The 16,879-nt window shown below is 34.3% G+C and overlaps 2 protein-coding genes across 2 annotated transcripts in view; both read right to left on the reverse strand.

Annotated features, from left to right (window-relative positions):
• The window catches only part of Myo10A (Myosin 10A), a 113,234-nt gene that overhangs the window by 75,032 nt on the left and 21,323 nt on the right, over positions 1-16,879 (reverse strand). The window contains exon 2 of the mRNA XM_068776071.1: positions 3,101-3,251. Coding sequence (XP_068632172.1) covers positions 3,101-3,250 — 150 coding nt within the window. The 5' untranslated portion in view covers position 3,251. The remainder of the gene's footprint in view (positions 1-3,100; positions 3,252-16,879) is intronic.
• LOC137932271 (uncharacterized) lies at positions 4,587-5,432 on the reverse strand. Its single transcript, XM_068775873.1, has one exon. It carries the CDS (start codon positions 5,430-5,432, stop codon positions 4,587-4,589), a length of 846 nt encoding a protein of 281 aa, XP_068631974.1.

Raw genomic sequence — 16,879 nt, forward strand, 5'->3', positions numbered from 1 at the left:
TCTTTTATTTTAAATGCAAAGTGGCTCATAACGCATTTTTAATTTTACAAAAATTAAGTTATAAAGATATAGACATAGGTTGTTAATTTTTAGAAACCATTTTTAAATGCGAGCATCATAAACATTTTGTCTATAAATAGCTATTTTATTGAAGAAATAAATTAGAATTCTAAAATTGAATTGAAATTGTCGTTTCGATGCTGGCAGATTTAATTATAGATAAATAATTAAAAACAAGAATTAGAAACTGCCACACGTCACGTCACGGCGGGAAAAGGCACGCGGGGCCGCGTACGAGGAATGTCGATAGAGAGCCACTGGCATTCTTATCTGTCATTTCTGTTGTGACTAATCAAGGGCATTCAGTGCTTTTACATACAGCTTTCTGTGACTACACACCAAAATTTAAAGTAACACAAACATTCTTTAAAATTAGAATTATGTTAACTTATATATCTATACATAAATCATTACTGATTATTAGTTTTAACTTGTCTTAAACCTTTTTACTATTGTACAATGCACGTGGTAGCCTGTCTATTAATTGATATATTCATGATAAATTTGATATGATTAAAACAATATTTAAATAGCATATATAGGTGAATAGCTCATTTACTGTGTTATAATATAAGGTACACCATATCAAAGTATCAATGGTTTAGAAATGATAAATCACATAATGATACTATAGTAAGAAAATATATGTTCGAATTGCAACATGCTAAAATTAATCACAGTTTATTATCTACCCACGAAGAGCTTGTGCAGACAGAGTTTATTGATCTGTCGTATTCCAATAGAAAAATTTAACTGATAAAATTTATTTCAGAGCGATCGCTATAAAATAGGGGTAAACGACTTCTCAACTCTTTATATAGCCTTTTATAAAGTTTCATAAGTTGTGTAACAGTGAAAATCTTCAAAAAGTGCAATTCGTGCAAATTACAATTTGATAATCATTATACTGTATTCTGTTTAAGTATCAAACTTGAACAGAAAAATATAATAATATTTATACAAATTTGTTCGAAATAAGAGTGAATTAATTTAAATCAATTAAACAAAGGTTAGCAACAAAACAGTATCTTATAAATCTATATAATTTATTACATCAGGATATAGAATACCTATGTTGATGAACAACATAATTTAAAATATTAGAATATATTAACCTATATACATTTTAAAATAATGATGTCATTCTCATTATACTCTATATATTTTAACACGGAAATAACTTATAGCAGAGGATTCTGTTGTATGTTGTTTGCATTTAAAATGATCAAATATTAATATATCGTAATAACATTTAACAAATTATTTTTTACAGTAGCCATTAAAGTACTTTAACATTTCTCAGACTCAGGAATAACTAGAATTGTGGTTACCATAAATGGATTTCTATCACTTTTACAAATTTTTTAAAAAAAAATTTTATAGATCATCTTTGCCTTATGAAAGAGATTTATAAATAAGAATTTAATCAATAACCTCAATTATTTTTATAGGTAGAAATACACCAACAGTACGATGGAGTCATGATGTCCCTATGTGGGAAACGAGTTGAAAACTCAACCATTCCTGAGAAATGCAACGCAAATGTGTTAGGCACCGTCGCGATTGACAGAACGCAGGTGAAATATTTGAGAACAGATAAATCTTCGGATAACCATATTAATCTGCCTTAACTAATGTAACTGGTAAAAAGTAATTTACCAGTTCAAATTCAAAAATATATTATAGTAATAATATATTTTTGAATTTCACACACCTATAAAGCCAACCATCGTCTCCAAATGCATATGAACGTGACAAGAGACACACGAGATATTTAAGAACAGATGTCTTCAGGTTTGTCTACCTTCCCTATCCTGCCGTTGACGTTCCTCAAGTGTTGATTGGGACTTACGAGTACACTACAGCTTTGTGAATTTGCCACAGTTAAGATACAAACTCCCTCTCAAAGTAAGAAAGAGCCATCAAGCAAACCCATTGCAGAATAGCATTAGCTTTTTACTTCTCCATTTGTGAGCAAGTGTGATAATAATATGGAATCAGTGTTGGAGAGATCTATAGATAAACGAAAATTATCGACGTACACAGCAGATTAGCAAGTTGAAGTAGAAGTAGGGATGCCACATAGCGCACAGAGCAGATGGTCGCCGGAGCCCTATGGTTCAGGAGTGAAAACAAGAGCGTTGATTAGTACGTCCACACAATGAAGACAGACAAGGCGACCTTGTTAAGTTCGTCGGAACATGCTGAATGCAGGACGTTTCCAACAGGTTTTACTGGAAATCTGTATGAGATATGTAGGTTCAGCAGGACGTTCCTCTGATGAAATAATGATAATGGTGATGTTATGTAATTCACAAAGTTTACGTCGGAATCGGAACTAAATGGGATCGATTATCAAGCAAACACATGTAATCGATATTTCATTTTGTAATTTAAGCTTAAGAGATATACCTGAATAAACAATGTAATATGCGACCTCAATTCCTTTACTTAGTTTACAAACATTTAGTACGTGCTTTAGCAAATTTACGCAATACTTGAATAGTCATGTTAACACACGAACGTGATAATTGCGGTACAGTTTTGCTAAACATTGCCCGTGAATACATTATTGAAATTGATAAATAAATAACTATGTTTATTTATAATTTATGTAAGACTAATGTCTTCATGTGTTGTAAAAAATTGACGCCATTTTTTATTACAGATAGATTTAATATTTTAACATATAAATAATAAATAGATCTTGACAGTAAATAACCGTTCATCACGACAGGTCGCCATAAACTACCTTTATTGAAATATTAACTGAATCTAATATTAAATTATACATATACATGTAATTGTAGCTGAAAGTAACTTTTATATAAATGAACATCAAATGTCAAACATTTACTACCTTATTTATAACAGTGCTACCGAAATCTGTAACGCGCCTTCAAAATGTGTAGACGCACGCTCCGGACGATCGTCGGAAGACATTGGACCCTGCACGCTTCCAATCGATCATATTGGAAATCTATTGGGGAGGCCTGTGTCCAAGACGTCCTATGGATAAAATGATAAAAAAAATATTTACCTGTCCATTGACGACGGCACTGACCAGAAGTACCCTCGCAGCCCGATGCACCTCCACCAGGTCGCCGGGCAACGGAGCGGGAGCTCCCGGTGGCTGGAACCACACCGCAGCCCCCTCCGACCACTCCGCGAGCCCCCCCGACCCCGCCATGCTGTCAACAATAAAATACACATAACTTTTTATTTGTTTTCTTATAAATACGTGGCACACTATTGATTATGCTACGGTCACATCGTTCCAAAACTCTCCCGGTAATTTAGGACAAAGTAATTACGAAACAAGGGTAAAGTGGACAACCGTGCTATGCAGCGGTCTTCGGAAGATTCTGTAAGTATTGGAAATCTGTGAAGGAGACCTATGTCCAGCAGTGGATATCATTCAGCTAAATGAAGATTATGATGAATTAGAAGTAGATAATTTTGAGAATTCATTCTTAATAGAAAACGAAATGGAAAAAAAGCTGGTGAAGATATATATAAGCGGTAAATAAATCAAGTTCTTGCTCTTCTAGACAATTTGCAGTCATCAGAAAAGAATCTTGCCTTGAGACATTTGGATATGTGAGAATTTTACCTGTGAAGGATCGAACAAAAACATGAGCTATATTTCTTTTTTAAAGTATCTTTTTCATTTTATCTCACATCTTTTTCGAATATAGAACACAAGCAATTGTGTTCGTATACCATGATCTATTTTTTGTCATAAACAACAAAAGGATAGAAGCAAAGTTACCATAGGCAATTGAAGAAATTTCTCTTTCACTGACCAAAACAACAGTGTTCAATATCACAACACGCTATCAAATATTTACACTTATCATTTCGAGATGTATGTTAGCACGTTTGAGAAACATAACCTTTACCGGTGGTTACCTTTGAACTGTAAACACGTAATGAAGAGGCATACTGTTGTATCGAACAAGAAAGGAAACACCTGTATTTGCTAATACAAACTTGTTGCCCGTTAACAGAGAGTCACAATGCCTAATAGGAAGACATAATGAAAACATTGTTTACAGTTCAGAACCGTCATTGTCTTTCAGGGGCGGTGTTATCAACATAACTTTCTGCACTGAGTAAGTAAGATCATCTATGTTGCGTCACTAGAAAAACTTTTTAATGTGGAAACTAGCAAAGATATGTATGTATACGTGTTCATACGTAAGAATGTTTCGTGTTTTTTATTTTTATTTACCGACCATGTTTTGTTTTTCATGGAAACTTATACAGTACTGGGTCAGTCCTGTAATAACTTACCAGTCCCAGAACTTGGGATGTAGAGTATGTATCCAGAACTGACCATGAATATTCTCATGAATAATACGAAGTATCTTTTTTTAACTTATTCCTGCAGTAATTATGATGAGGGTAGTTTTGTTAATGAAGATTTGTACGAACAGTGAAACACTAAATATTTGTAACGTCTTTAATTAATTAAATTTTCTTAATACAATACTTAAAGACTACATAACAATAGAAAAGTCGTGTTATAAATATATCGGAGATGGTAAAGCTGTGGATAGTAATGAGCATGGAGGCGCGGCGAGGCAATCGCAAGGGGGTGACGCCAAACAGCATATCGGTGGGGGAGGTGGTGGTTGGAAGCACACCGGGGATGGCGCAGGGGGTTGAATGCAAAACGGTTCAGGAGCTGGTGGTTGTATGCACATGGAAGGAGGAGGTGGTGGCTGAACGCATATAGGCGGCAAAGGCGGCGGCTGTATAGTCATAGGACATGGCGGAGGTGGCTGGACAAACATAGCCTCCGGGCACGGTGGTTGAACCGTAACTGGACCAGGTGCTGGCGGCTGAATGCACATAGGAGGCGGGGGCGGCGGTTGAACCATCATAGGAGGTGGACACGGTGGTTGAACTGACATCGGTGGCAGAGGCGGTGGCTGAACCATCACCCTTGGCAGCGGTGGTGGTTGAACTACAATAGGTGGAGGCGCTGGTAACTCTATCACTATCGGCGGCGGTAGTGGAAGTTCTAGAATCAATGGCGGCGGCAACGGAGGGCTGACACTCATCGGTGGTAAGGGAGGCGGTGTGACACACATAGGAGGTAACGGTGGAGGTGCCACTGTCATCGGAGGTGGTGGTGGTAATGCAATGGTCATCGGTGGTAGCTGAGGAGGTGTGATACACATAGGAGGTGATGGAGGAGGAGTAACAGTAATTGGAGGAGGTAAAGGTAATTCAATATACATGGGCGGCAAAGGGGGTGGTGTTACACAAAGGGGCGGAGGCGTAGGAAGTGTGACGTATATGGGAGCAGGTGCGGCAGGGCAGCCGCAGGGCGAAGGCGCATACGCGGGCGCTGGTGGAGCCATCATCAGCGATTGAGGGCATGATGACAACGCGTAGTACTGTCCATTCGCTGGGTACTGCAGAGTAACATAACAATGATAAAGTCAGTCTTTATATCCAATTATTATACAGAATGATTCCTTCAACGATAGAATATACCATCTTATTTGCCAGCAAAAATTTTAACTTTTAGCAGTAGCAAGTCTGCAGGGAGAGGTAGTAAACAAAAACTAATTTTAATATATATTAATCCGAACTTTCTGTCTTTTTTTACAGAGCTTTCTCTTCTGATTTTTAAATAGTGTACCATACATTATTTGACATTATATTAAAACTTTTACAATTTTAACCAATCGCTCAGTAGACAGGATACTACACCATTGGACCGTCTTTAAAAGTTATTAAAAATTTTAAAATACAGTGTAATGGTATATTTAAATTGAGCAATAATGTAATGGTTAAAGCTTTTTAGTTTAAAAAATGTAATATTCTTTTCTATTTTTGGCTCAAAATTGAAAAAAATCTCTTTAGTATTCTTATTCTTCTTTTGAGCCAATAGACGCTCACAGTAAGGCATAGGCCTCCCCCAAAGACAGCTATGACGTCCACTCTTGCGCAGCTCGAATCACGCAACTCGGGACCTCAATTATGTATCTACCCGCTCCCGCTGACCACTCAAGAATATTTCGGACCCAAAGACTATGGGTGGCACGAGCGATATTCCCCGTCAACTGACACTTTAATATTAAATCTCATAAACAAATGTTTTAAAAAGTTTAGAAATTGGATAAATTCATCAAAGCCGTAAAAGTTATCAGAAATGAACATCACCGTATGTACGCACGTAACATTTGTACGATTAATAGTCAAATTTACTTTTGCTAAAACACAAAACTGTAATTATATTATTGAAAAAATTATTTTATTTTTTAAAAAGTTTTTTTTTATTAACGGATGCAATACTCACTTGAGTTACCGCAGTCAATACGAGTAAAACGGCTGCGAAGTTCATCGCCTTCGATGTTCACTTTATAAATTGCTAAGTGTACATTAATATTCGAATTATATACTTAACATATTGCCCTATGTATTACACGACATTTATCGAAATAGTTTACCAACAAGTTATCAACAATGAATTTCTCCGCTTACAAAAGTTAACGTATCTGATCCATATACGTAATAAAGGTGTTTGTCGATAAAACACGTATTTAAAACGCTAGGAATGCAATAATTGATAGTATGTATTAATATACACAGCAGGTTCATAAAGCAATTTTTTGAATAAAATATAAAGACAGTCTTTCATTTACAGGTGGTTATAGATGTAAAAGCTATAGAGGGGTGAATGTACAGCTCATTTGTAAGCAAAAAAAATTAAAACTTTTACACTTTTTTCCAATAATTCTGTATAAAGTGCCTACTTTGAAATAAGTTATATAACTATTTTTTATTTCGGAATGAGACATGCCATAAATTTATGGTAGTTAAAATTTTGCGGGAGCAGATAGTAAATAAAAAAAAAATAATTTAACTATATGGTAATCCGAATTTTAACGTCTTTTTTCATACTATTCTATCGTTACATTGTTCATAATTTTTAAAATAGAATTGATTTTTGAATAGAATGTGCCATATATTCAGCCTCCATGCATTAAATTTTAATAATTACGTCATTTGCAACAATTGCCCACATGCTAGATTCCCAGGCCTATCCACTTTTAGAAGAATTTTATGTCTAAATAGATGAAATAGTAACTTGAAAACGTATTCTTGTATTTTTATTTTGACGCTCATGTTTTTGTTCATTACGTTAATTTAAGTAACATGTGGCAGCGGGCTATATGACTTTAACGAACGGAATAGATAGCAGCATAGCACGTCTACCCAAGGATTGCCAGACTAATTTGTTAATGTCAGATGTCCCACGGTTAAAGTGATTATGTCCGAAAATACTGCAAACTCCAACAAGACAGCGTAGTAAAAGTCGCATAAAATATTCTAAATAAACATTAACAAATAAAAGTCAATTCCACGAAAGTGTTATTATATAATTACTTCACTCAGCGGTTGATATTCGAGGCATTTACAACAACTTAATTGCAGAAAGTGAAATGCGTTAGATGAGAAATGTTCAAGTTAATACGATTTTACTTTTGAACATTTGTTACACGCAATGCGTTGTCACACATTTTTGATTTGTACGTATATCACTTGAATTGGTTTTTTTAGAGACAGCTGACGATGTCGTAATAACTGCGAAACGACAACTTTTACTATTTATTTCTACTAAACAAAGCATAATTTAGAATTATACTTAAATATGAAATTAGTAATTATATATTTCTTAATATTTTGAAAATAAATAAGCTGTTTAGGTACTATTTCGCTCAGCAGTAGTGTATTTATCGGACAAAGTTAAACAACACGGACAAGAAAACTTATCGTATTGGTTTGTAAGACAAGTTAAGGATGCGTTCACATACAGAGTGATTGGTTATAGGTGAAAGAGCATTAAAATAGTGTGAATGTATTGTTCATTTGCTATAATTTAATTTATGGTACACTTGAAGACTGGGCTCCCCGCCGCCATCCAAAGAATCTAGATAAGTTTTTTGTCATTTAAAAATTATAGTGTCGTAGAGAAAGAGAGCGATCACTAACCCGATGGGAGGACTCAGTGCGGGCGGAGACGGGCCTCACAGTGGCAGAAGTTCTCAGGAAAGTAGATCATAGAGACCTGTCGATGTAACTCCTCGAATCATAGAGTTAGGCTTTCCAGGAAGGTTGCGATCTTTAGCAATTAAGAGAAACTACCAAGAAGAAGACATCCTAACCAGAAATCAATGAATTTAGAAATAAATGCAAATATATAAAATTGGTATATCTGTTTATTAAGCGGTTATTTATTAACTTAAAATATCTGCTTATTCTTACCTTTAATGTAAATTTGGCATAAACAACCAAAATTACATTTTTAAATTTTCGTCTATCTGTCTGAATCGTAAATAAAAGCCACCAACAATAACATGGGAAATGACAGTATTATTTTATTTTTAATCGACAGATAATACTCAGAAAGTAAAATTGTAGCGCACTACTTTTAATCCCCTGTACATGGTTACAGGGGATTAAAAGTTGTGCGCTACAATTTTACTTTCTGAGTATTATATGTCGATTAAAAATAAATAAATACTAGTAGTCTTGAGTTATTCGTGTCATTAACCATTAGATAAACGTTCGAGACCTAAACGGAACATGTTTGCTTGCTTGTCTACGGCATTAAAATTATTCTATGCCCAACCGGTTAGCGGATATCGTAAAATAAATTAATCAGTGAAAAATAGGACAAATTATCGCGTCGCGGTCAATTCAACATGCCCTTGAATAAATAAACGTCCATCATTCCGCCGTTGGCCGTAAATCGATTAACATTTAAAGAGCTCACGTTTCACGACTGCATATTATTATAGACGCGCCTCTGTCGACCCAAAAAAAGTTCATTGAATCCGGTAAACAATCGCGACAGTAGACGCTTCCGTCCGGGGAAGATGTGGGCCTGATGCCGCCCATCATGAATACCAATTGCCAGCAACGGGGGCATTAGACGAGCATCAGTTTCGATACAACGCTACTAGGGTTGTCCCATATTACACTAAATATATCGATAAATGTATTCTAATCTTTAAGTAATTTTTCTTAAAACACTCAGTAAAACATGTAGCTTACGATAAAAAACAATTAAAGTTAACTAATGCCTAATACAGTTTCAAATTATTTTGAAGCATCTACATCACCTAATCGTCATCACTATCACCATTTTAACAACTAGACGTCAACTGTTGCATCCGACGTTGTACTATACACTTTAACTCAATTACCTTTGTGTACATTAAAACAAATAAAACAATTAAACGAGAGCGCATCAAACGCACTCAGATTTGAGAACAGGCTATAATAATTCGTCGGGATTTTGTGTGATTTCTTTCACAAACGCCTTCAACGGTATATTTATTCAAATCACTATCTACATAGGATCCTTTGCCACATGTGTATGTTATGAGAATGACAGAAACCCCTAATTTTATACAAACTAGAGTCAGACGTAGCTTGAAGAATTGCTCGTCTGAAGACTTAGCTTAGCCAGTAGGTCGGGCACACAGCTCTTGCAACTGAAGGCTGTTGGAGCCGAAAGTATCTCGAGCTGTGATCACGAGCCAGCAGACGCGTGGATATGCCGCCGTTTGGCGGAATGAAAACATAGTTAAGTAAAATAAGTTGTTAGATGCGGGCAGCGCTATACCGGTCATTGTAGCGACCTATGAGAGCCTTGCAGTGGTCATATATCGGCTGAAAAGAAGAGTAATTAGAGAGAGCTCCATTATAATGGCAACTTTCATCTTATTCGAGAAATCTAAATGCGACCCGATCTGATGAAAGCACACAATAAACTGAGATGGATTTTTTTGTGGTCACAATACTCGATTAGAGTAATTCATCCTCAAATTTTGTAAACTTTAACCAAACTAAAATGTAGTTTGAGCAATTTACCAACAGTATTATTACTAATAATTCATTGATACTAGCTGACTTCTTTCTTATTTGGAAACATGATTTTTTAATTTTTACTTTCTAAAAACTTTGCGCACATGTGCATTATAATTGTACTATTCATGTTTACGTAATAAACAGCAAAAACGAAAGGGAATTTAGTCGATAACCTTTTAATTATTGTATATTTTCAACGTATTGTGTATGCGGCGTGTGTTGTGGCCTCGAGAGGTTCGGCTTTCTAAAGAGGCGTTGGCTGCCATTGCAATGGGCCCCAAATCTACGTGTACGGAGAAATTAGAAGAGAAAGAAAGTCTCAATGATTCTCTAGATAATTTAACTATCGTATATTTTATTTTCTAAACGTTATTTTATAAATACTAATAATATTACTTCTATAGATAAGTAATGATTTTTTAAATTTTATTATTCATCAATTAATTAAAATACGTTCTGTAATTTTAATATAAAGATGATTTTATGGACCCACAGCGAAAGTTTAACGTTGTTAAATAAATAAGAATATAGTGTACATGAATAGCTGCACAAAGCGGAAGAAACGTTAGTCAACTTCGAAGAATGAAGAACAAAGGGAAACCATAATCTAGTGCCAAGAAATATCTTACATAAAACAAAATAAAAACTTGTGTTACATTAATATTTCGCAAGCCTATTACGATGAAGGTAGTTTATGTAAACAGGTTGTAAGATAAGTGTAAAAGCATTAAATAGGTGAATGTATAGCGTATTTGTTATCGAAAGCCTTGCACTTACTCATATTTAGAATAACCGTGTATAAACTGATTATTCTGAAATAATAATATCTGAAACATTTATTTATTTTTTCTATTGAAATGTGACAAGCTAATAATTTCTGACAGTGACAGTTTGCAGAGACAGATAAACAATAATACATTTTAATATGCAGTCATTCGAATTTTGAAAACTCTTTTTCTTACAATGTTTTTATTACTAATTATTTTTGAAAATTTAGGTTTTGTGATAGGTTGCATAATAAATTAATTGACAGCAAATGACCTATAAATTTACGTATTTAAAACTTTTCCATCTCTAACCAAACATCCGACATATTATAATCAAATGTTTCGTAAAGATGTGTTTTATTTGCTCACATAAAAAGCCATATGCTATGGTGAAAATCTTGTCACCGTAATCTGTCTTTTATCAACTATACATTTTAGACGTTTTACGGAATTTATCAATATAATTAAATCGCAGTATTGCAGTGAAAGTAAATAAAAGCTTCTATGTGTGTTAAAAGAATTATTAATGTTCTATGTGAAAGTTGATTTGACTAATTCATAATACGAATATATTTGTGAAATTTTAATCATAACGAGAAGCGAAATTAAAAATTTCGTCAAAGTGCGATTTAGATAAAAATTTGGTTTTATATTTACTTGTCTTTCTTAATGGTAGCAAACATAAAAAGGTTTATTTTGACCAATGGTCACTTTTCTATTTGGCATAAAAGATTCCAAAGGTTTAAAGAGCCATGGTGCAGTTGGCTTAGTCTAAAAACCTCGTTGAAAGCTCAATGGCTCTCTCCGGACCCTCGGCTCGTTTTGATACATATTATTTAATTTTTAATTAAACATAATTAACGATTCAAAAGTGCGTATAAATGTCTAATTGAATATAGATATTTTAAATTTTAATTACTGGATTGGGTAGCCGTAGCTGACCAATGCTAACGTGGAGATAACAGCTGACAAAGTGAAGGTTCTCACGGACGCCATTAAATTGAAATAATAAACGCGTAATAAGTGACAGTTCATGCCAAAGTACCCTCTCGGGGGACCCCCTGGTTCTTGGAGTAGCCCTTGAGACAAGTTACATACACGAGGTTTAGGCTGAGTACCTTCCGAGCTCTGCTCTCCCAAGCCCGCGGAATGTGTAAATCACAAACAACAGTGTAGACCTAAAGCGAAATATCACAGTTGTCAAAATGCTTTCTCTTATCTCTCTATCGGTCTACGCATGCGCAAATTTTAAAGACGCGCGACGCACGATCTGTAGGCAGTTGTCAAAACCGCCGTCTCACGCCTCATAATATAAAAATGACATAGAAGTGCATACGGCATCAAGTGACGTATGTGTAGTTGTTTATAAATTTGTATTAAATCTTTAGTGCTGTGATTGTATAAGGAATTAAAGATTATCTTATATCTATTTTGAACCAATGTTTAATACGGTACAATTGAGTGTTTTTTGTTTTATGTGAAAATGATTTCATTCGCATGACTAATAATATATTACGGCGTCAGAGTATCTGAAGTGTAAGCGGTTAAGTGTTGTTTTTAACATTGCCTAGTAAAATTATTACACTCCCCACATATCCAAACCAAAAAGAAATATTATTAATTTATATTCATTACGTGAATTCATTGTATTTAACTAAAAACAATCCATGTAAACAGTAAGGGCAAGCATCGGACTTCCTTCTTTGGAAGACAGTGAAACATATTGCGCTTCGTCGCCCAGCTTTCTAAACTAACCGTTTAACAGCGGATGTTGCGAAATGGCTGTTGAAATTAGTTTTAATTGAATTTTAAGCATAAATTTGTTTCATGGTAATTCGCCATTTATTATGTATTTAAATATAAATTATTTCCTGTTTTCTTATTGTAGTATTTGCAATCACTTTCTTTATAATACATATCATAACTTAGTGTTTCTAAATAATGTACACAGGAATTATTAGAATATTATGAACATCTATTTTTCATTAATCGTGGATACTTCTTTCTTGTACATTAAAAATGATTTTTATAATAAAGATAAGTTTTATCATTCAGTCAATTAGGCCTTATTCGTCGTACATATTTTAAAGGTCATAACACGACAAATGTTAACATATGTTTAAAAACATATATTTGGTACTGAACAATTAAATTTTAACATCGTTAATTTCACCTCTTTAAAGCTTTTACAGTTTTAATTAAACGTTACAATTTTATAACACCAATATCGCTGTTAAGTCAAAGTGTTTTCGACATAAATAATCAAGGAGATTTGAGAGGAATAATTACTCCGTCGCCGTCATAAAGTGTAGTTCGTAGCTTCCTAGATTGTTATAAATAGTTTACGTAAACTTGCTGCCCCCGTGAGAAATGTGCCAAAACATAATAGCGAATGGCAAACATTAAATGTCAAAATTGCTAAGTACAAACAATGACCCTATGCGAGAGATTGTTTCTACTTGCATCTTGATGCTGTTCACGTAACAATCTACAGAAATTCTTATGAATATACGCAATTTATGTATCGGTAAATTGTAAATCAAATAAGGTATATAAATATGCCAAACGTCGTCCTGGAATATAGATGGCACGCATACGCAATAAATTTTAAGTTACCTAACTTTAGTAAATAAAATAGAATAAAACTTAATTAAGTTAAGATAGATGAGAATGGTAGTGATTTTAAACTATATAATTGCTTAAATTTAAAAGTTAAAATAGACACAAGCCAGATGGAAAATGCCGTAAATAATAAATAAATGAAAATGTAAAAATGGAAATAAAAATAAAAAGCGTAGCGTTAAGTGTCTTTAAAATAATGGTCAATCAAACTACATGCAAGTTGAAAGGTCACTGCTGATCAATGGTAGAAGTATAAACAAGATACACTAATAAATATACATTAATAAATATATATTGTAGACGGTTCTTATATATAAAAGTAGTAAATTGTAATGACACGAATAAGCAAAGAATCCTTTTGCAAAAAAGAGTTGGACGAAAAAGTGATGAATTTGTATCTAATTTAATGAAAGGACTTGAAGGCACGACTAACCTATGTGTGAAGAGAGCGGGATACTAGGGTCATACATTATAAAAAAAAGTATTTTATTTTCTAGTCACCGACAAAAGCTGATTGTCACTGCATTTCGGAGATTAAGATATTAGAGTGCTAAATCAATCAAAATCTTAAATGGCAACTATATACTGTAGGTCGTTTCAGCCCATATACGCCCTCTGCAAGTCTTAGGCCTGCTCTAAAGATAGCTATGTGGGAAACATACCATAACCGCCTCGCCTGGCAGGCGTGTTGACGATCGCAATGTGGTATTATGGTATGCAGAGGGCGCTGCTGTCGATTCTCTGGAAACTTGTTTATGATCAATTGCGATCAATAATGCGCAGTGTGTGAATTGTAAAACATTGCCACCACTGCTCATTATATGGATGCAACTTGTTATTAACAATTCAGTTTTCTAACTTGTCCAACTAGGCTAAGCATGTATCGATAGACGTCTTGTATTACAATCAATTAACTGTTTATTCGCAAATTAATGTAATAAATGCAGTGTGGCGGGTACAAGTTGTAATTAAGCGTGTGCAACGGTTGTGGAATGCGGCGTGTCGGTTGCATAAGAAGCGTTCGCGGTGGGATCGGTGCCAGAGAGCATGCACATCTGTGTCATTAGGTCATCGCTTGCGAGCAGCCGGTAACCCGCAATGTTAGTACATAGACTTCTAGACGACAGATAACTTACATTCATTCATATATTCTAAGTTGAAACGGAAAAACTTAATACTTTATATCACACTATATGCATAAAATCTTTAAAAACATGAATTTATTGCAGAGATTTGCTATGTAATATAATAAGAATACATAGTTATACGTAGCAGATCTGTTGCTTGAAATTGATAGCATAAACTAAATAAGACATGACGTACGAAATAATTGTATTAACCGTTGACCCTAGTCAGAGTCCTGACAATTATAAGTTGACAACAGAAGAACATCAGCTGAAGGTTTAATTACTTCTAATATATAGACTCGTGTGGGAATTACTCCTCACAAATAGTTACAAAATCCACCCGGGAAATCATTGTCCAAACCCAAAGACAACAAAAATTAGCCTTCGGGGTATCACAACTCTATTTAATGACATTTAGTTCATTGTAAAAGTCACTAGTGTTTTAAAAAACGAAGTTTGACGATCTTTAAAATACTACTACATACCAATATAATTAAATATGTTTTGTAAACACCCGAATAAATATTAGGGCGACCGGAAAGTGATGTCGCTTTCCTAAGTTTAATTCACACGACTATATTTTTAACAAATTTTTATTTCTAATCAACAATAAATTCACCTTCGTTATCAACAACTTTTTGCCATCTAGTATAGAAATATTCAATGCCGGAGCGGTAAAAATCAATCGATTTTTCTGTAAAAAAATATCGAGAGATACGACATTACATTCAGGTCCCCTTATTAAATTTTTAATTCAGTACCAGACTAGAAATGACAATTTGAAATAACTTTAGATCTTTTAACAAACGCATTGTTATGGCTTTTAAAATTATAAATCGTGTATCAAAACAGCTGTTGGTAATGATAATAAAACAATTGAGACACAATTGACGGGGGTAAGCAGCGTGAAAACGTCCTAATAAATATAATACAACAACAACAATGGGCCGACCGAGGGGAAGTGGCGTGTTTCCGTACCAACGAGTAACCAGATAGTTCTGTTTAGTTAAGCGTTAATTGTCGTGACTTCCCATTTGTACATTGTCATGATTTAAAACATACAAGTGCTTTTAATAATAATGTTATCCTTAGATCCTTTTTTAGATGTCTTAGATCTTCCGGTAGGTGTTGGAGATAATGACAACACGAAATCCAAAGTAGTAGTGTGTATATTTTAGGTCTATATTCGATTGGTGCTGGACGCTGTTAGCCGTTTTGGCTTTTACAGCTTTATCGGACTCAGGGCTCGCAGAACTTGGCTAATTGTCATCTACTCGGTCTTCGGAGAAACGTGTGATCTATTTCTCCGAAAACATTTTAGCTGAATAGATATCAGAGCTGGGAGAGGATCGGATAGAATCGCCGGTATATTCATTAAGGTTAGCTCATATTTATAATACTCATATTTATAAAACTTTGAAAACAGTATTAAACCAATAAAAGACGTCAGCTAATCAAGTTGAGAAGTATTGTAGAGCGCTCTGTTTCGCTCTGTGTATATAAAGAATTATATTTCTGTGGAATTCCCCTTTTCGATGCGCCGCTGACGATGACGTCATGCAGCTCCTACAATCCTATTATTATCATTCATCTACTTCTCGCGATCTTGATGATGTCATCCGTCCATAGTGCGGGGCTTACCCATGCTGCGTCTACCAGCTTGCAACCTTTAAGCCCCATCTATATGGCCAACGGTTGCACCTGCACATTGCCATTTCAAACGAGAAATTCTTTGAGCTACGTAAATAATTTTAGTTCTTTTGCGTATCTATTCATATTTAACTCAGTCTCGCTGCGAAGTTCCGATTATAGCCCCTCTATTACTCTCTAGGTGACCTTAAGCTCTCTTATGATGCCCCCAGGTAATTTTTTGTTACCACTATTTAATAAGTTAAATTTCTACCAGTTATCGAAAGTAAGAATGAATCTTATTGAAGTATGATCTTTCATCACGCGTCGTTGAAGTTGTGAAGGCTAGGAAGATACAAATAAACATAATTTAAAAGAATAACAATGAAAACATAATATGTAAACTAGATAATTATATTTAGAAAAAATTGATAATAATTAAGTAAAAAAATACTGTCAGATATTATGTTACTTCTTTGAATCTTCCTACAATATCGAATCTATCAACATTGGACACAGACGAATGTAAAAATGATTTGCAATACTGCAAGTACTAACTGGTGTCTAAAAGTAAGCAAGTACCATAACCAGCTTGTTCCGTTAGTAATATATAACCAGCTTATTATGTAAATGACGTAATGCTACAATAATAATCAGCGAAAAACAAATTACTTCATTTAAAATTCTTTTTAGGTATGCAATGCGTTTAATTAACCCAAAATAGCGGATGGCATAACAACTTTTTACGTTATGGTTATTTTTAAAATATTTCTTTGT

This window comes from Battus philenor, unplaced genomic scaffold, assembly GCF_028537555.1.
Source record: "Battus philenor isolate CCGP_79_NKW_IND1 unplaced genomic scaffold, ilBatPhil1.0.hap1 SCAF_9, whole genome shotgun sequence".
In the NCBI taxonomy this organism is placed as follows: Eukaryota; Metazoa; Arthropoda; class Insecta; order Lepidoptera; family Papilionidae; genus Battus; species Battus philenor.

Excerpts from the sequence above, each read along its gene's own strand:
- LOC137932271 (XM_068775873.1), bottom strand. The coding sequence starts at position 5,432 with ATGGCTCCACCAGCGCCCGCGTATGCGCCTTCGCCCTGCGGCTGCCCT.